Below are 21367 nucleotides of genomic sequence, written 5' to 3'. Positions count from 1 at the left end.
CACCAAAAAGACTATTTAGTTTATGATTAGTAAACATACTGGAGACAGAGCAGTCCTGAGCAGTATTGTAATGATTATGTCTGTGCTCGATAACCTGCACTTTCTAGAGCTTTGATGGACCAGTTAACCAGTAAGCTGGCAATTGAGAATAAAATAGTTTACTTTTGAGAGATGCTCTTGTATATCCTCTTTGTCCACCCGAAAGGAGCTGGACTTACAGAATTATTAAAACAAAGCTTTTATTATTAAGAGTTTAGGCTAGTAAGATTTAGGGGAAACAATGTGCTGGTGAAAAAGCTTCTTATGAGGGCATTTTTCAAGTTTATGTAACTAACATATTTTAGCATTCAGTAGATGAAAATACTCTCACCTTGCTGGAATTATTTCTACAGAAAAGGAAAAGATTATGTTAACCCTGGGTCGTTAAGAGCTTCCTAGTACTTAGTAAATGGGCTTCGTTTTCATAAGACAACATTTTGGACAGGAATATGGCAAGTATGTAATCCTTTTTGCCCTTAATAGCCTAAACCCAGATCTACCATGGATTTGTTGTAATTCAGGATTCGTATGTATCTTTTAAAGAGGAAATAATATTTTGGGGAAAAAATGTGAATTTAAGTTGTGTTACTCATTTGTTGGATTGTCTTAGTAATGTAACATTATATGTTTATTTTTCTAGCATTCCATCCTTGTTTTCTGTTAAAGATACAGTTCAGGCAGTTTTCCCTGCCTCGTTCTAGTATTTCATTAGTATTTCATTTTTCTCAGAAATACTAAAGAATAGTTTCATATTACCTATAGTCTTCTAGAATGTGGATGAGAGAGACTTCTCCAAAAAGAAATATGAGTAAAGTACAGTTAGGTCCTCAAAAGGGGGGAATATATCCACGGAATTAGAGATCTTTGTTTCACCCTTTTTGTATGTCTTTACTTCCTAGCACTGACCTGGCATTGGGAGTACAACACTAAATGGGATACTACTGCCCATCTTTCAAAGTGAACACTCTAGCAGTTGAGATCGAGGAGAGAGAGGCCCTTAACTCAGCTTCTCTAGTCATGGAAGCCTTTCCAGGGAAGATTGGGATGGAGACAGGCACAAAAGCAATTCAAGCAAAAGGCTTTTATATTTAAATACAAGACAGTAAAAGTGCGGTCCATATAGAAAACTTCACATAATTATGTTTTACCCAAACACCGCTAATTAAGGAGGAGGAAGAAGTAGTTGTGACTGATAAGGTATGAATAAAACCAGAAGAATATGGGATGTGGTTAGATACAGAATTTCACCAGTACTTGACTTATTAGTTGCCAAACTGCATTTTAGTCATAAGTATATTTGACCACATACTATTTTCTTTGGTTCAAGAAGTTAACCCTGAATAGAGATTTCCTTAAGTAACGACTCAGTCAAAACCAGGAAGTTTTTGTTTGGTTGGTTGATTTTTGATCATGAATGTTTACTCAGTTAAGAACTGGACAAAGGGAGAGCATTGCTAGACATTCTGGTGTTGACTTTTCTGCAGTTTATCATTGTCACTGATAAGTACCTTGAGGCACTAATATTGGAAGAATCAGGTTGAAAGAATACATCTGAAGGAATGAAAATTATAATGGTGTACATAATTTAAAAGATACTAAATAGGTTTTACCAGAGAACAGAATAAATAGTTGAAGTAATGTTTTCTGGTTTGATAATATGTCTGTTACAAAATTATTGTAGGAAACATGGCACATATTACTTCTCACATTCCGTTGGCTAGGACTGGCCACAGGACCAAACCAAGCTGGGCAGCCATTTCTCAACTACTCTATACTTTGAGTGGAAATAAGTGGATTTTAGTAGGCAGCTGGTTATCCATAACAAGGTTTTTTGAACTTGGCTGCACCCTGGAATTTTTTAGGGATTCTAAAAAATAAAGGGAGTAGTGCCTGGGCCCTTCTCCAAGACATTCTGACTTAGTTGGCTAGGCATCAGGATTTTTTTAAGTTCCCCTGGTGATTCTAATGTGCAGTCAAGTTTGAGAAGCACTAATCTGTGGTCCCCCATCCTGCGACATTAAAGTTTGGTTATTGTGAAATGTAGTTTAGAGCAGGGGTCCGCACCTCTCAGGCCATGGACCGGTGCCAGTCCGTGGCTTGTTAGAACCGGGCTGCACTGCAGGAGGTGAGTTGCGGGCAAGCGAGCATTACCACCTGAGCTGTGCCTCCTGTCAGATCAACAGTCAGTAGATTATCATAAGAGCATAAACCCTATTGTGAACTGCATATGCACAGGATCTAGGTTGTGCACTTCTTATTAAAATCTAATGCCTGATGATCTAAGGTGCAACAGTTTCATCCTTATACCACCCCCTCCTCACCCCACCCCTCTCCTCCGGTCCATGGAAAAAGTGCCTTCCATGAAACCGGTTTATGGTACCAAAAAGGTTGGGAACTGCTGGTTTAGAGTGTTCTCAGGATGATGATAAATAGCAACTACCATTTATGGAATACAGGTCAAATTTCTAGTACTGTGCTGTTGTACTTAAATTATTTCTAACCACAATCCTGCTCTCATCCCCATTTTAGAGATGAGAAAATTGGCACAGAAGACTGGATAACTACTCCAGTGCCACACAGTTAGTAAATGCCAAAGCTGGAATTAGAATGAATATAAGACTTCAAAGCATCGCATTCTCACCTTTAAGCCACATTGCTTTGCTAATGGGAGACTCTGCTAGACAGTTGCTTTTTGGGTTTTCAGAGTTAATGATTCCACAATAACCATGTTATTAATATTATTATGGTTAGTGTGATACATTGTGTAACTGACCCAATTCCCTTCCTACACTCCCTCTACCCTTCCACCCCCCATATCCATGCTCTTTGCCATGTGCAGTTTCACCTAGTAAAGAAGTGTGGTATATTTCTTCACTACTTGACATTGGGTCCATGGATATGTCTTGCTTTGTTCTGTGGCACCTTAGTGGTTTTTAAGCACTTTGAAAACTACTTGTGTGATTGGATTTGCAGTAATACACCTCAACCATTGCCATAAAGAACATTCCTGAGTTACTTTGCTGATCTAAGGAGAGGGGATAAGAACTACATTAAGCAGAGCCAAACTGCTTTTCCAGACACCTAGCCTAGATTAGCCTCCTTCAGCTAATGTGCAGATCTATGAGAATAAATGATTGCTGTATCAAGGTATTGAGCTTTGAGGTAGTGTGTTATACAGCATGTTTGTGGCAGTAGTTAACTGATAAGATAGTATAGCATAACTTTTTAAAGTTCCTGCAGAGTGACCCACTTTCAGCATTCCAGCTTATGCTTTGAGAAAAACTGGACAAACATAAGAGCTTTCTATATTATTCCACCAAGGAATTTAAGAGCTTTCTATATTATTCCACCAAGATAAGAGAGGATAAGATGCTTTAAAAGTAGTTAACCATAGCCAAGGATTGATTTTAATCCATCACATGCACATTCATAAGTGAAGCACTGGCTAAGGGAATAGAATTCTCATGATTGACTTAAACAAGCACTGTCTGATACATAGACTTTTTGCAATTATGTGAATGCTTTATATTTGTGCTGTCCAGTACAGTAGCCACTAGTCATATAGGGCTATTGAGCACTTGAAGTGGGGCTAGTGAGACTGAAGAGCTGAGTTTATAACATTTAATTTTATTTACAGTCATACATCACTTAATGATGGGGCTATGTTTTGAGGAATGCATCACAAGCAAGTTTGTTGTGTAAACATCTTAGAGTATACTTACACAAACCTAGGTGGTACTGCCAGCCTACTACACACCTAGGCTCTATGGTACAGCCTACTGCTCCTAGGCTACAAATCTGTACAGTATATTTGGTACTGGATACTGTAGGCAATTGTCACACAGTAGTATTTGTATATTTAAACATATTTAAATATAGAAAATGTACAATAAAGATATGGTATAAAAGAGAAAAAATAGTACACCTTTGTGGGGTACTTAGCATGCATGCAGCTTATAACACTGAAGGTTGCTCTGGGTTAGTCAGGGAGTGAATGTGAAGGCCTGGGACATTACTGTACTCTTCTGTAGACTTTGTAAACACTGCACACTTATGCTACACAAAATTTATTAAAAAATAAAGTAATGCGGCCGGGCATGGTGGCTCACGCCTGTAGTCCCAGCACTTTGGGAGGCCGAGGCGGGCAGATCATGAGGTCAGGAAATCGAGACTATCCTGGCTAACACAGTGAAACCCCATCTCTACTAACAATACAAAAAAAAATTAGCTGGGCATAGCGGCGGGCGCCTGTAGTCCCAGCTACTCAGGAGGCTGAGGCAGGAGAATGGCATGAACCCAGGAGGCAGAGCTTGCAGTGAGCAGAGATCACGCCACTGCACTCCAGCTGGGCAACAGAGTGCGACTCTGTCTCAAAAAATAAGTAAGTAAATAAATAAATAAATAAATAAATGCATTGTGATGTTACAGTGGCTATGATGTCACTAGTCCATAGGAATTTTTCAGCTCCCTTATGGAACCACTGTAATATTTGGTCCTTCATTGACCAAAATGTCGTTATACAATGCATAACTGTATTGAAAGTTAAGTAGTCACATGCAGCCAATAACTACCTTATTGGATTTGCTTTGGCCAATAGTAGATAGAAACTACTTCCTTGGAGGTGCCAAGGGAACCACTTCCTTTGAATCATAGGGCCACCTTGTTCCTAAATAAAGGTTCAGTCATCAGGGAAGGAGGATAGACCTTAGGCAGGTAAATAATGTCTCTTTAGTTTCTTTTATGGTTATTGGTCTATTCATATTTTCCTTCTTGGGCCAGTTTTGTTCATTTGTATTTTGTTAGCAAAATTTTATCACTTTATCATTTATCATTTTATCTAGATTTTTCGTATTTATTGAATAAAGTTATACTTAATATTAAAATTTCTAAATCTCATGCATCTTTTTGTTTTTGCTCTTTCAATCAACTTTATGATATAATTTATATATAAGAAAATTCAATTTATAGTATATAATTTGATGAGTTTTCACAGATGTATACTCTGCAATCATGTGTTGAACATTTGTGTCACCCCAAAGCCTGCCTTCCTGCTCCTTTGCTGTCAGTCACCTCTTTCTACTTCCTTGCCCCTGGTAACCACTCATCTGCTTTCTGCAATTAGGTTTTTGCTATTTCTAGAATTTCATGTAAATGGAATCATATAGTATATAGTCTTTCACATCTGGCTTCCTTCAGTTTAGCATAATGCTCTAACAGTTCATTCAGGTTATTTTACAGAAGTCTCTTTTTATCACAGAATAGTATTCCATTATGTGAATATGCCACAATTTGTCCATTCACCAGTTGATGGACATTTGGGTTTTCTTCCAGTTTGGGGCTTTTAATAGTAAAGCTGTTAACATTCAAGTTTAAATTTTTGTGGATTTATGTTTTGATTTCTCTTGGATAAATACCTAAGAGAGGGATTACTAGGCTGCATAGTAAGTTATATTCAATTTTATTAGAAACTGATAAACTTTTCCAAAGTGACTGTGCTGTGTTCAAATGTTGGAGAGTTCAGTTCTGTTTGAGCCATACTCTCAGTGTTTTAAATTTTTGACTATTTTAGTGTATGAATAGTGGAATCTCATTGTGATTTGTGGGTTGAATTTGCATTGCTTTAATGACTGATGCTGGTGAAAATATTTTCATGTGCTTATTTTACACTTATAGGTCATCTTTGGTGAAATGTCTGTTCAAAATTTTTGACTATTTTTTAAATGTTTGTCTTACTATTGATTTGTGAGAGTTCTTTATATATTCTGCAAACATATCCTTCATCAGATACTTGATTTGCTAATATTTTCTCCCATCTATGACTTGCTGTCATATTTTGATGACAATATCTTTTGAAGAACCAAAATATTTAATTTTGATGAAACTTAGTTTATCATTTTCTTACATAGTCTGGTTTTTGTTTCCTGCTTAAAAATTTTTGTGCCTTTTTTTGGGCTAATCCAATGTCATTTAGGTTTTCTCCTCTGTTTTCTTTGAGAAGTTTTAGTTTTAGCTTTTATAGTTTATTATCTATTTTTAGTTCTTACATTTTATGAGGTAAAGCTTCATTTTATTGCATATTGATATCCATTTACTAAAAGGATACCTTTCCCATTGACTGCCTTTGAACTTCTTTCAAAAATCAATTGACCATCCATGTGTGGGTCCACTACAGGACATTTTATTGTGTTCCCTTGATCTATATGTTAGTCTTTACACCACTACTGCGCCATTTTTATTTCTTTTGACATACGTCTTGGAATCAGTGTAAATCATTCAACTTTATTTTTCTTTTCTAAAATTATATTGACTTTCCTGTATTGTAGGCACTTTAGTATAAATTTTAACATCAGGTTGTCAGTTTCTACAGAAGAAACCTGTTGGAAGTTTGAACGGGATTGCTTTTCTATAGGTCAATACTAAGAAATTGACATCTGAACATTTTGAGTCTTCTAGTCCATGAACATAGTACACTGTATAGATCTGTGATTATACTGTTATACTATTTTCTAAATTTTTATGTATGCTTGAAAAATTTCAGAATGAAAATATAGTAAGTTATCTTTTAGAGAAATTTAAAAATCAAGAAAAAGGTTTACTATATTTATACACATATTTTTCGTTTTTGCTTTTTATTTCCTTGTGTGTGGATCCAGATTTCCATCTGATGTCGTATTTCTTCTACCCAAGCGCTTCTTACATTACTTAGATTGTAGGTATACAGGTGATAAGTCCTTTTGGCTTTTGTTGATCTTTTTTTCACCTTCATTTTTGAAAGATATTTTGCTGGGTTTAGAGCTGTAGGGTGGGAGCAGTGTCTAAACCAGAGAAATAGGGCAAATCTGGAGATAAGTCCTCACTTTTCAGTAATTTAATTATGGCATACCTTATTGTGATTGTTCTCTATGTTTGCCCTGATTGGGTCTCGTTGAGCTTCTTGGTTTTCTGGGTTGATGGTTCTTATAGAATTTGGAAAATTTTCATGCATGATTTTTTCAAAAAGTTTTTTGTATCATTTCCATTCTTTGCTGCTGAGATTCCAGTTTTATGCATGTTTGACTCCTTAACATTGTCCAGTAGGTTTCTGATGTTCTATTTATTGTTTTTTCAGTCTTTGTTTATCTCTACTTCATTTTTGACCGTTTCTGTTGTTACTGTTGTTTCCATCGTTTAAACTTATTCTGCTCCTTTTTTTCTTTGCCATTTCTAATCTGCTGGTAATCTCATGCAATGTGTTTTTCGTTTCAGATGTTGTGTTTCCATCTGCATAAATTCTATAGGAGTCACTTGTATATCTATCATTTTTCTTTGTCATATTCATGTTTTCTTCTACCTTCTTGAACATACTGAGAATATTTACAGTAGCTATTTGAATGTTTGTTTCTGCTAATGATATCATCTGTGTCATTTCTGGGGCTTTTTGATTTTTTTCTTGTAATGGGTCTTATTTTTCTGTTTTATTTTCATTTTTTTTGCATGCCTGATAATTTTAGATTTGATGCCAGACATTTGTGTTAGATTTTGTTTCACTCTTTTAAGTGTTGTTGGGCTTTGTTCTGAGGGGCAGTTAAATTACTTGGGATTAATTGAGAGATTTACCTGCCTATTATATTGCTTATTAAATGTATTTCTACAATTTATTGTATTTTACACAACAAATTGCCTTTACTAAACTTATCTACTAAAGACTAGCAAAACCATTAGGATTTATTTGATAAATGAGATTATGGTTAATATGTTCATTCCTTAGTCATAATGACCTGGTAAAAAATTACTCATTGCCTTATATCTCACTGAAGATTTCATATTATGTTTATGGGCCTTGAATTTATGCTGAATTTCTCATCTGGTAACCCTTAAATACTAAATCATCTCTTGGTATACCTCCTGTTGTTTCATTTGTCCTCTAGAGTTCACAGTTACCAGCCAAGAAAACTTGAAAATGAGCAGCCGACGGAAACGTGCTCCTCCAGTGAGGGTAGATGAGGAAAAGAGGCAGCAGCTTCATTGGAATATGCATGAGGACAGAAGGAATGAACCTATCATCATAAGTGATGATGACGAGCAGCCCTGCCCAGGTTCAGATACCTCTTCTGCTCATTGCATCATTCTAAGTGATAGTCTAAAGGAAGAAGTGGCTCACAGAGATAAGAAGAGGTGTTCAAAAGTGGTGAACTTCTCAAAACCAATTGAAAAAGAAGAGACTGTTGGTATTTTTTCCCCTTTGTCTGTAAAGTTGAATATTGTGATTTCTCCCTATCACTTTGATAATTCCTGGAAAGCATTTCTAGGAGAATTAACTCTTCAGCTTCTTCCTGCACAGAGTTTAATTGAAAATTTTTCCGAAAGGAGTATTACGTTGATGAGTTCGGAGTCAAGCAATCAGTTCCTGATTTATGTTCATTCAAAAGGTGAAGATGTAGAGAAACAAAAAAAAGAACCAATGAGTATTTGTGGCAAGGGTATTCTAGTGGAGTCATCTTTCAGTGGTGAAATGTTAGAAGATTTGGGGTGGCTACAAAAGAAGAGAAGAATAAAACTCTATCAGAAACCAGAAGGAAATCACATTATCAAGGTACTCAGTTTTTTGTGGTGTCTTTTTTGAGGCTCTTCTGCATTGGCAGTCCACTTTTAAATTAACTTGTGAGAGAAGTCTGAAAAGCCAGCAATAAGCCTTTCATTGTTAAGTTTCAAAGTACACTTTAAGCTTTTAATAACTATTCAAAGTATGTTACAACTAACCATTTTCAGGCTACACTTTTTCAAGATCTTCCATCTCTACTTTCAGTGACTTGTTTTGGTCCTCATCATCAGTTCCTCTTACTGCAGCAGTCATTTAACCATTACTCTGTTTGCTATTTTGCCTTTTCATATGCTTCGATTTTGTCATTGGAATTGTATGATATGAATGCAAATGAAATTCTACCCGTTACTGCCTACAGAATTAAGTATAATCTTTCTAATCTGGCACACAAGTTCCTCCCTTGACAAGCCCTTGAGACTTACCCTTTATTACTCTGCTTTTTATTTTGTCCCAGAAACTCCAAATTGATTTATTTCCTCCATATACCACACTGACTTTCTGCGTCTTTGCTTTTGCTCTTATAGTTCCTTATGCTTGAGTTGTTCCCTTCCCCTTCCCTGGTAATTCCTGGTTATTCTTTAATATTTAGTATAGCATTTAATTCACCCAGGGAGATCGTTTCTTAAATCTATTGGTAGTATTATGTGCCCTCTCCTCAGAATCTCTGGTAGATTTTTTTTTTTTTTTTTTGGCCTTGGCGGCTTGTCACATACTTAACATTTTAGATCATTCCCCTTTGCTAAACTATGAAGCCTTTCATCTTTACAGCCTAGTAAAGTACCTAGTACCTAAATTTTCAGTAGATGAATGAATAAATTTGTAATTTCTTTCAGTCTCTGTCATTCACTGGCCAAATAACTTTATGTGAATCATTTAAATGCTCTAATTTCAGTTTCTTTATGAAATGTAAATAATACCCATTCTTCTTACAGCATAGAATTGTGTTTAAAATCAGGCCGGATAATGTAAGAAAGTATACTTTGTAAACTGTGAAGGAAGTTAATATGCTTTTATGCTAAACTTGAAAATTTAAAACGTTAATTTCATGTTGTTTAACTGAAAACTGTCTCATATATTTCTTGCATCAATAACCTTAGTTATAGTTTTAGAATTTGTCAGAAGGAAAGGGGAACATTTAGAATTATTAAATTGCAATTAATTTTTCCCTGTACAGTCAAACTATGTAACCAAACATTCCCTCTCTTTACTGATTTTGCCAAAATTGTGGCTCAGTGATAACAAGTATGTAACAATTTATGACTCACATATCTGTGTTCTATCTACGTTCCCTACAAACCAAGTCTTAATCTTTTCTGTTTTTCCTGATCCTGAATTTTACAAATATTTAAACATTTATTGCTGCTGTAGTAAGACATCGCCAAGCAAGCCAAGACAGAATACTAACAGTAATGAAATACACTCTTTGTCATTCATTTCTGTGTAAGGCTGGTGGATTCCTGTTCTGTAGTGAAAGAATAAGAGATTCTCAGTGATATAGGGACTCAGGTACAACATAGTCAACATGAGGTAAAGGGAACTAACATTTATTGAGTGTCTACCATTAGAAACTTTTATAGTTATATTATTTAAGCTAGACTTCTCTCCATTTTGTAAATGAGAACACTTGGGTCAAAATCAATAGGTTATTTTTCTCAAATTCATTTAGCTTCTAAATATCAATGCCAGTATTCAAAATCAAGTCTTTCAACTGTAAAACTTCATACTACATTGCTTCACTAGGGTCAAAATATTAACATTAATCAAGGTCTGTTTTTTTACACGTTTTAGTGTTTGATTCAGTAATAAGGATGCCCAAACCTAACTGTGTAGAAGGTTCCTAGTATGTATGTCATAATCTGGGGAAATCGGCATTTTTAACAAACTTGACTGATTAATTCATCAGTTTTGGGAATCATTGCGTTGGTAGATAGAACTAGGTGTTCTTATCACATTCTCCCAGGTTCGATTTCAGTTAGGGAAATACTTTTTGCCAGCAACTCGAATTGTATATTGTAGGCACTTACATTTGTAATTTGTTAGTGAAAATGAAACACGTGGGGGAAATCTGGTAGGTATGTATTTATTGTTTGTGGCACAAATGCTATGAATACCTTTAAAAGTAGTGATGCTAATTTTTTCTTGCTTATGTCCTCATAAAGAATGGTATATTTCAAATGAAACTACTTTTATTTTGATTATTTGTAGGTTGGAATTTATCTTTTGGAAGCTGGCCTAGCAAAACTAGACTTCTTGAGTGATGCAAATTCAAGAATGAAAAAGTTCAATCAGCTCATGAAGAAAGTAATGGAAAAGTTACACAATTCTATTATTCCAGGTAATATTTACAGTAAACTTAAAAATTGCTATTACTTAGGAGTTGCGAGTTTTTTCCTCTAACCCTGGACATAACAATCAGAAAAACAGCTAATAAAGCCATAATAAAAATTAAATGATTATATGGCAAATTATACTTATTTGAAAAGCACCTACTAATATAATTTGCTTCTTTGGTTAACTCTGTGCTTACCTTATATTAAATATTAAAGAAATATTTGCAAAGTCAATATGCAAGTCAAAAGGCAGAGTCTAAAGGGATCTGAACTGGTTGGGATTTTTGTATTATTCCTGTGCTTTTATTTTATCATGGCCAGAAATTCTTGGCTGGCATTTATCCCACCTCTCCTTTGCAGTCTGACAAATAATTTCAAAAGCCTGGTTCCCATAAAGACCAGATAACTTTGCTCTGTTTCTTGGCAAGACGTTGCATCTTTGGTCAGGACTGCAGATTCAGAGTTGCCTGCCATTGGTCACCTTGGGAGAGTGTGGATGGCTTGGTGCAGCTCATCAACACTACTGGAAAAACAGCCCAAATTCTCCAAGTTCTGCTCATGGTGGGTCAGCATTATTTCAGGTGCAAATTATAGAACATTGTCATACTGGAGTATTTGAAAATCAATTTCTAACTTCGATTGTTATTTCTCTAGTGCATTCTTTGCAATGCTTTGTAATATCAGTAATAGTAAATCATTTTGCAAGTTAGATACTTTAAATGAGGAAATCTCTGGTTTCGGGATTAGAAGGAATGAATTTAAGTACATCTAGAATTTTTAAAGTTACGGCCTTTTAAAAATATTACAATCTGTACATTTTAAAGCCTGGTATCTAAGGAAAACTTCAAATTTAGCTGTTAATCTTAGATTATATAATTATAGTAAAAGTCTAAAACAACCAAGCATACAGCTATACATTAATTGTGAAGTTTTGGAAATTTTACATGGCATATTTATTGGAAAAAAATAAGTCATGAATTTTTTGCTGTGATCTTTTAGTTTTAGAAGTTATGAGATATGTCCTATAAAAGTATATAGGCCTCTTTCAAAGCAATTCAGAAATAAATGATATACTTTTTCCACCTTGAAAGAATTATGTTCTTAATAAAGAACCATTAGCTGAAAGGAGTTTGTAAATATGTTCAAGGTTTTTATTACTTTTTTCATGTAAGTATTACTTATTACATGTTTCAAGTAAGTATAAATACTTACTTATTACATGTTTCAAGTAAGTATAAATCTTCCACAGAACAATTGTGCCCACCAAGTGAAATTAGTGTTTTTACAAATTTGCATTAACAACATAATCATTTGTCTTGCAGTTGGCTGCTACTGCTACCAAATGCCTATCCTCTTCTAGCGTAAGAAATAAAATGAGAACCCGTTTCTTATTGGGCATAGAACAGTTATGTCTCCATATGGATTTTGTATGTTAAAATTACAAAAGTAAAATAAGTTGTTCCTATATAAACTTCAAACAGTATTCACATTGAGTTCCTCAAATGTTTATAAAATATCCACAATAGACAATACACGTGTCAGCTACGTGTCAGCTTCTCTGAGGGGCTACAAAAATGAAAAACTTTGCCTTTGTCTCACTGGGGAAAGGACCAGTGGACATAAATGATTGCAGTTCCAGATCGATTACAATGTAATAATACTATATCCACAGAGGAGAACATAATTCCAGCCAGGGAAAACAAAAGAAAATGCCATGGAAAAAATAGCAGTTAAACTTTCTTGAAGAATGGATGAGTAGATTTTTGATTAATGAAGAATTAAAGATAGGGCCTTTCAGTGACAAAACACACTGAGCAAGGCCCCAGAGTTGGGCAAGTTCATTGTATGCTCTTAGAATAAGAATTGCTTATGGTTAGAAAAGGTGTATCAGTTTTTGAGTACATTTGTTGTGTGATGTACAGATGTGTTGGAAGAGGATGAAGATGATCCGGAGAGTGAGCCAGAGGGACAAGACATTGATGAGCTGTATCACTTTGTGAAACAAACACATCAGCAAGAAACACGGTCCATCCAAGTGGATGTCCAGCATCCTGCATTGATCCCTGTGTTGAGACCCTACCAAAGAGAGGCTGTCAATTGGATGCTACAACAAGAGTGTTTCAGAAGCAGTCCTGCTACTGGTAAGAATAAGATGTTTAAAGAAAGTCCAATTGATTAGAGAGATTACATCGGAGACAATTAGGGCAGGATGAAATTGATCATTAAAATAAACATCCTGAAAATGTAAGATAGAATGGGTGCCATAAACAAAATTATTTTCTAAGAAATTCTGTAAAACTGAAATCTAGAAAAATGAATTTGTGAGTTTCTTCTTTCATAAAAGTTTGTACTGGTTTTTCTTGCCAAAAGGAAATCAAAGCCCGCCTCAATTGGAATTTTTAAAAACCAAGGAATTTTTTTTACATTCCTTTCAAGCAAAGAATTGCTCTTTAGAATCTGGTCCAGTGGGAATCTTACTGAGCATCTGCAAGAAACTCACAATGTAATGGTGAATGTTAGTGACAGAAAGCAAATTTACAAAAGTAGGAGACTTACGTGTAACTAATTTTCCTAGATTTTGCATTTTTTTCTTTACAATAATAAAATGTCATCTCGAGTATTTTTATGAAAGTAGTAGTTTTACAGGAGGCATTCATGCCACTTCTTTATTGCTGTCTTTTTTTCAATAACTTTGTAGGGTAAAAGTGGTTTTGGTTACATGGTGAATTGCATAGTGGTGAAGTCTGGGCTTTTAGTGTACCCATCACCTGAATAGTGTATATTGTACCCACTATGTAATTTTTCATCCCTCATTTCCCTTCTGAGTCTCCAGTATCCATTATACTATTCTGTATGCCCCCGTGTACTTATAGCTTAGCTCACACTTGTAAGTAAGAACATGTGGTATTTGTTTTTCTGTTCCAGAGTTACTTCACTTGGGATAATGGCCTCCATTTTCATCCAAGTTGCTTCAAAAGACATTTCATTCTTTTTTATGGCTGTATAGTATTCCATGGTTTCCATGGTGTGTATACAGACCTGCCCCCCTCCACACACATTTTCTTTATCCACTCATTGATTGATGGGCATTTAAGTTGATTCCATATCTTTGCAATTGTGAATTTGTGCTGCAATAAATATGTAAGCATGGGTGACTTTTTGATATAATGACTTGTTTCCCTTTGGGTAGATACCCAGTAGTGTTCTGGAGTGAGTGGTAGATACTTTTAGTTCTTTGAGAAATCTCCATACTGTTTTCCATAGAGATTGTACTAATTTGCATTCCCATCAGTAGTGTAAAAGCATTCCCTTTTTACTGCCTTCGTGCCAACATCTATAGTTTTTTGAATTTTTAATGGCCATTTTATTCTAGAATATAAAAATTTAAAATATCTATTAATCTCTAAAGAAGCCAACTAAAAATTAGTTGCTGTTTCATTGGTGGGTAGAGACATGCTACTTATTTGGCAGTTGGTTTAAATAAGTTAAAATATTAAGGGGAAGGCTAGTGGAAGATTCTGGTAGAAACAAAGTCAGCACTTCTGAGTTATGGTTTTAGATATTTTTTTCCCAGTTAAGTAAGCCTTTCTTCCCACTCTCAGACCCGTAGAAGAGGTCAGGTCTGATTCGGGTAAATGTATTTAGCCAACTAGCATATGTCTATTGAGTTATTCAAAGACTTCATATAATTTATTGCAAGATTTATTAAAAATAGACTCATTTATCAGGTAGGAGCTGGTTATATGTATTAGTTTTCCTGTTAATTCTCTGAAATCTGCTACACTTTGCTTATCTGTCCTATTTGCTGATATGGATTTGTGCCTAAAACAAAGGGAGCTAAAGAATAATATCAGAAGAAAGGAAATAGAGGGACCTTTAGCTTTTTACTCATGTGTTAAGTATGTGGCTTTTCCAGAATGAGATTTCACAAGAATATGGGTATCACTATGCCAGAGTATACTCACTGTTAACCTATTCTTTTTTTAATGTGATTATCTGACTGAAGGGAAAACAAAAATTTGTTATTACGATTATATTTTTCTTTAGAAAGTGCCCTGCACTTCTTATGGCGAGAGATTGTTACATCTGAGGGTCCAAAACTCTACTATAATCCATATACAGGCTGGTAAGGCAAAATTTTACTTATATGCTTGATTTAAAAAATAAACATAATGAAAAACTGTCTGAGATTGTTAGCGTATCTGTAACTTTGACTCTACCTCATGAAGGAATCAAAGGTGAAGTCTTATTAGACATATCCATGGATAGGATAGATTTAGAAATAATAGCGCTTGTCATTTTTCAGTAAATGAATATGGAATAATGGACATAAGGTGCTTGGTTATCAAGATTTAAAGAGATTATTATTCAAAGTAAAAATGTTATCTTGTTTATTATGGGTCCAGTTTTATTTTTTCTTAGTAGTCATTAAACATCATGAATGAATCAGTAGTTATTGCCCTTTATATTTTTTTTATTATTCATACATTCATAAAGGTCATAGAAAGAAGGCAGACATGTTCTCTTTTAACTACCACTCATTTCTGCAGAGTTACTTGTCAGCTCAGGCAGTTTTTTTGGTTATCACAATTCTTATGTTCGTAATCTAAGGTTTGAATTGTTTCACCCTAAAATATAGTTTCAGTAAACTTAGATTTTATGCATTGCTTTAGTTCTCTTTAGGAAAAGTAATTAGGAACATTGTAATTTGTATTCACTTTCTTATGATGTGATTTATCTTATTTTTTTCCTTAGCATCATTCGTGAGTACCCAAATTCTGGGCCTCAGTTGCTTGGTGGAATTTTAGCAGATGAGATGGGTCTTGGAAAGACAGTGGAGGTTTTGGCTCTGATTCTGACACATACTCGACAAGATGTCAAGCAAGATGCTCTCACTCTTCCTGAGGTAGGAGGGGTATAGTAGGGCTTGCAAAAGCAGGGGACATATGTTCTCGAAAAGCATCATATGTTGAACATTTGCTTGGCACTTAAGTCAACACTTTCTGTTCACTCTGTGGGTAATGATTTATATTAGTGGTTAGTTAACTTCAAGTGGGCAGAGAGAATGGGGTGTTTGTGACCCAGAAGGTTTATTTTTTAAGTAATGATGGCCAACTAGGAAGAGAATTTGCAATAACTTACTAAACTTCCTTCTAGGTGGCAGAGAAACTCCTTTACAAAAGTACTGTTGACTCCTCAAATGTTTTGTCACTAATAAAGTCTCCATATTACTACTAAATATTTTTAAGAGCTATTTAAAAATGTTATACAAATCTCATATATATGAATCTTAGAACCAAATAATTAGAACTTTGTTAAAGAACAAGTAGCTTAGTAAATAGATTGCTAAATGAAACAAACTTCAAGTCCTTGTCCCAAAATACATAATTGTGTTTAAAAATATAAATTTTAGAGTTTACAGAAACAAAGTCCACTAAGGCAAATATAGTATATAGCTCATATTTTCTAGTAATGAAATCTGAAATCAGCCTTTACATTAAATCTTGCTGAAATGAAGTCAGTAGTTAAAGGTATAATTATAATTAATTACCTCTAGGACCCACCAGTCTCACAGCTTTAGCATTATGTTATCTTTCAGTAGGGTCAAGTTTGCAGAATTAGCCTTTCAGATTTGAGTAGAAAATTTAAAAAAAAAGTTTTCTTTGTAGACAAATGACTTGGAATATATTGACTTAACTATCAGTAACTTCTTTCTGAGATTTACTACTCATTACTATTTTAATTCCAAGTTATTTTCATATTATTCTAAATTCAATGGGTTAATTTTATATTTAAATATACCTTTAAAAGTTAATTTCAGAGGTTCCACCATAACATTTAGGTAATTTAAGATAATATGCACAATTTTTTAAGTGATAGCTAGCTGTAAACTCAGAAATAAAACTGTATATGTATCTACAGCTGTTTGGCCCTTTCTCTTGCAATTTTTTTACAACTGTTTTGCATTTCCATAAAGAAGGAAAGTTAATTTCAATAAGCAATTCAGAATACTAAAAGCAAAACACCGTGTAACTACTGACTGTTGTTTGTATCAGGGAAAAGTGGTGAATTATTTTATTCCATCACATTATTTTGGAGGAAAACTGAAAGAGACAGAAATCCAGAATATCGAGTTTGAACCAAAAGAAAAAGTTCAATGCCCTCGTAAGTATGACATCTCTTAAAGGAAATACCTTCTTACAGTGATCTTTGCTAAAGTTCTTGCAGTCCTTAGAGGTATCTTGTAATTGTTACAATTTTTTTACAGTTATATATGCTTTTCATAAATGAATTCAATTACAAGTCATAATATCTTAACAAAAGTAAAGATGTATTCTTTTGTTTGACTTGGCTCAGGTAGTTCTTGCTCAGTCTGTTATATTTAAATCTCTTTAGCTTACAGTTTAAACCAGGCTTTATTTACCTTTTAGGAAATGAAGGTTTCGCATACTAATGGTAGCGTATACTTAAATAATTGTGAGAGTTTTCTTTTATAATTTTGAATGATTGTTGTTTTATAATATTAACAATTCATTATGAGTAATTCTTCCTTCGATTATTTGTATTACAGTAATTTGTTTCTTAATATGCTGAGATACATTTTTATTACGTATTTTTTCAAAATGGCACTCTGCTGTAATAAATCTTTGATTTATTTTTTTAACTCAGTCCTCATGCAGATTAAGATTAACCAAGTTTTACTTTCTTTTCATTTTAATTATTTTGACTGAGTTAGCATATCCTTTTACATTTAGCTACACGTGTGATGATCCTGACAGCTGTGAAAGAAATGAATGGAAAAAAAGGAGTGTCCATCCTTTCTATCTATAAGTATGTCAGTTCTATATATAGATACGATGTTCAACGGAACAGGAGTCTTTTGAAAAGGATGCTGAAATGTTTAATTTTTGAAGGTCTTGTGAAACAGATCAAAGGCCATGGTTTTTCTGGGACTTTTACATTGGGAAAGAAGTACAAGGAAGAGGATATATGTGATAAAACAAAAAAGCAGGTAACAGAGCTTAAGTTCAGCTCTATATTAAGTACACGTATGTGATACCTTACCGAGTACATTGACAGATCTCACCTTGACACTGAAACTCTTACAATCTGAAGATAAAAAACAAAATAGGAAAAGTACTTGTATCTTTAACTTCTACTTTCTACTTTGTGGATATAAACTCCATGAGAGTAACTTTACTTTGGCTATCATTAAACCCAGAGAGTAATACTTGGCACATAACAAATACTCAGATATTTATTGAGTGAATTAAAAAATTAGTTGCCTAAGCATGTTATAGAGTATAAAGTATCTTCTGTATTATTTATTTTTATTATTTTTTTAAGAGACAAGGCATCTATTGCCCTGGCTAGAATGCAGTGGTCATAGCTAACTGCAGCCTTGAACTCCTGTGCCAAGCTGTCATCTTGCCTTAGCTTCCCAAGTAGTTATGAGTACAGGCTCATGTCACCATGCCTGGTTAATTTTTCTTGTTTTTTTGTAGAGATGGGGTTCTCACTATGTTGCCCAGGCAGGTCTGGAACTTCTAAATTCTCATTTTCTTTATATTATTATCTTATACAATTTCTGCATTTTGTTAGAAAACTGCTTCTGTTGGGCCAGTAATTTCAATTTGCTTTTAGGAAAATAGTTATAATATTTGCAATCATAAATAAAGACTAATGACAACAAGTCAAAATGTGGAGCTACCAGCTTGGCCACCAAGAAAAAGACAAAAAATTTATTTCCTGGAGTAGGGAGTCTATTATCTTTGGGTAGCATTGAAGACAGCAGTGAACTGTGCTTTTGGTAATCCTGCTACCACCAAAACTAGAAGATTTCCCTCAGTTAATGCCGTTGATTACATGTTGTGTCTTAACTCCCCTGTTCGACCTCAGCCCTGATATCCCTTGGAGGAAGCTGTCCCTATTACCCACCTGCCTATCATACTCCCACTATGTTGTACAACCCTCTTAGGTATTCCCATAGCATCATTTTACTTTTTACTGTTCTCACTTTTCCAGTAGACCCCTTTGAGACCAGGGGCCAAATACTGTTCATATTTGTGTCCCTAGCATCTAACACAACTACTGGCACAGAACTGGCATTTAATAAGTAATTGTAAGAGAGGACATATGTAGAAAAGGGAAGGAAAGAAGGAATCAATTTGCTAATTGCAGTAACCAGTGGATTATCTTTTACTTTCTTTGGATGCTATATTTTAGTACTTGGTATTTTTGTAGTTGCCCTAATTTGTATATTTATGTACTCGAAAAGTACTAGTCTTGTATTGATTTAGGCAGACTAAATCATAGTAGGTTAATAACAAAATATCAATAGCTTCCTTTATCTTTCTAATTTTTCATCTTTCCAAATCTTACACTTGTAGAGCCTTCCTTTTGTTTTGAGATAAAGTGAGGGTCCTTACAGAGGGCAGATTGGAAGCCACTTATCAGGAGTGATTCTCCTCAGGGAAAAGGGTAGCAAAGACTGGCTGCTACATAATTATATGAAGTACTTACATAAAGTCAGGAATTTAATTTCAGAAATGCAACTATGTTGAAATCAATTAATTGAATATTTTTTCATAGGCAGTAGGGAGTCCAAGGAAAATTCAGAAAGAAACTAGAAAATCAGGGAACAAGGACACAGATTCTGAATACTTGCCATCAAACACCTCTGATGATGATGATGATCCTTACTATTATTATTATAAGTCCAGGAGAAATCGTAGTAAATTGAGGAAAAAGCTTGTTCCATCCACAAAAAAAGGAAAAAGTCAACCATTTGTCAATCCCAATTCACAAGGTCACTGTCCAGCTACTAGCGACTCTGGAATAACTGATGTTGCTATGTCTAAAAGTACATGTATCTCTGAATTCAACCAAGAACATGAAACAGAGGACTATGCCGAATCTCTAAATCCTGCTGATAGTGATGTACCACCTTCTAATACCATGAGTCCCTTTAACACCTCTGATTACCGCTTTGAGTGCATATGTGGTGAACTTGATCAGATGGATCGTAAGCCTCGTGTTCAATGCCTGAAGTGTCACCTGTGGCAACATGCAAAGTGCGTGAATTACGATGAGAAAAATCTGAAGATCAAGCCTTTTTACTGCCCCCACTGCCTTGTTGCAATGGAGCCAGTGTCAACAAGAGCAACTCTGATCATCTCTCCAAGTTCCATCTGTCACCAGTGGGTGGATGAGATCAATAGGCACGTGAGGTCGTCATCTCTTCGAGTCTTGGTAAGGCCACTTGGACTAAAGAGGGAGAGGAGAATGTAAAGTTTTGCTTTTTCATGATAGTTTCCTAATCTTTGTTTCTTTGTTGTTTATCCTCAAAACTAACTGAATGATTTAATAGTAATGTTAAATCAAAGCTTAAAGAAAAAAACTGAGACTAAGAACTAGAGCAGTACAATGTTATTCTTTTCTAACATCAGAATTTCACCAGTTAAAGCATTTTGAGTATAAAGATGTGAAAGCTTTTTAAAAATTCTCGAGTATGTAAATGAGAAATTCTTGATATAAGCATTTATAGTCTTCAGAGAGAAATGCAATCCAAAGGCAGCACTGTGTAATAGGAGCTACTTATCTGATCTGCCATCTCTTAGCTCCAAAATCATCCTCTAAAGCTTCAGTTACCTCAGCTGTAAAATAAGAATTTACTTATACAGCAAATCTTTATTGAACACTTATTATGTGCCAGGAACTGTGCTGAATTTTAAAAATAGTATCCAGTCATTTGTGAAGATATGATTTCATCAAGTACTGGGCACATAGTAATGTTATTGTTTCCTAATATTAATACCCTTCACTAATTTCATTCTTCCTTCTTTCCATGCAAATGTTACTGAAGGTTTTTGTATTTCATCCACTCTACATAGGCATGGAGAATAGTGTAATAAGTAAAACAATTTTTGCTGTTAAGAAGCTCTGTTCTGTGTGGGTAGACAAAGCTTTGAGTCTTAGTTCCATCAGTTTTGAGCAAGTCACTTTATTTTTCTTATGTGTGGGATAGGAATATTAACAACCACCAACAGAATTATTGTTGAAGTTTGGAGATAATGCTTAGCACAGTATCTGAAACATAAAAGGCATTTCATAAATAATAGCTCTTATTGTTCTACTTTTTCATACCATTGTGCTTTCACATATGCTATTGATTCCATCCTCCTACCTACATATAGCCCTTTTCTCTTTTTGCCACCTATGAGAACCTTTAAGGTATACCTCAGGTTGTAACTCCTCTGTGATTTCACTGTGTCCGCTACAGAATTTTTCTTTCCACTGTGATGCTGTCATGTTTACATTTATTACAGTTTGTTGCACATCAGTTATGTAATTCATCTTCCACACTAAAACATGTCTTTCTCCAAACAGGTATGTGATCTGTCTCAGAGCATGAATG

The 21367-nt window shown here is 34.7% G+C and overlaps 1 protein-coding gene across 9 annotated transcripts in view; it reads left to right on the top strand.

Annotated features, from left to right (window-relative positions):
* The window catches only part of SHPRH (SNF2 histone linker PHD RING helicase), an 86697-nt gene that overhangs the window by 1192 nt on the left and 64138 nt on the right, over positions 1-21367 (top strand). For 8 of the 9 annotated variants that reach the window (XR_008654639.2, XR_008654640.2, XR_008654638.2 and 5 more), the window contains exons 2-9: positions 7947-8611; positions 10826-10955; positions 12873-13091; positions 14998-15076; positions 15706-15856; positions 17007-17115; positions 17706-17962; positions 19543-20202. Coding sequence is in view for 6 of the 9 variants with exons in the window: in XM_055266531.2 (XP_055122506.2) it covers positions 7979-8611; positions 10826-10955; positions 12873-13091; positions 14998-15076; positions 15706-15856; positions 17007-17115; positions 17706-17962; positions 19543-20202 (2238 nt within the window). In the remaining 3 variants the exon portion in view is untranslated. Of the gene's footprint in view, positions 1-7946; positions 8612-10825; positions 10956-12872; positions 13092-14997; positions 15077-15705; positions 15857-17006; positions 17116-17705; positions 17963-19542; positions 20203-21367 lie in introns of those variants that run through there. The other variant, XM_055266586.2, reaches the window with a different exon arrangement.

This window comes from Symphalangus syndactylus, chromosome 2 (genome assembly GCF_028878055.3).
Source record: "Symphalangus syndactylus isolate Jambi chromosome 2, NHGRI_mSymSyn1-v2.1_pri, whole genome shotgun sequence".
Taxonomy (NCBI): domain Eukaryota; kingdom Metazoa; phylum Chordata; class Mammalia; order Primates; family Hylobatidae; genus Symphalangus; species Symphalangus syndactylus.
The sequence above is the reverse complement of the archived record's forward strand: the minus strand, read 5'-3'. Positions and strand labels throughout refer to the sequence as shown.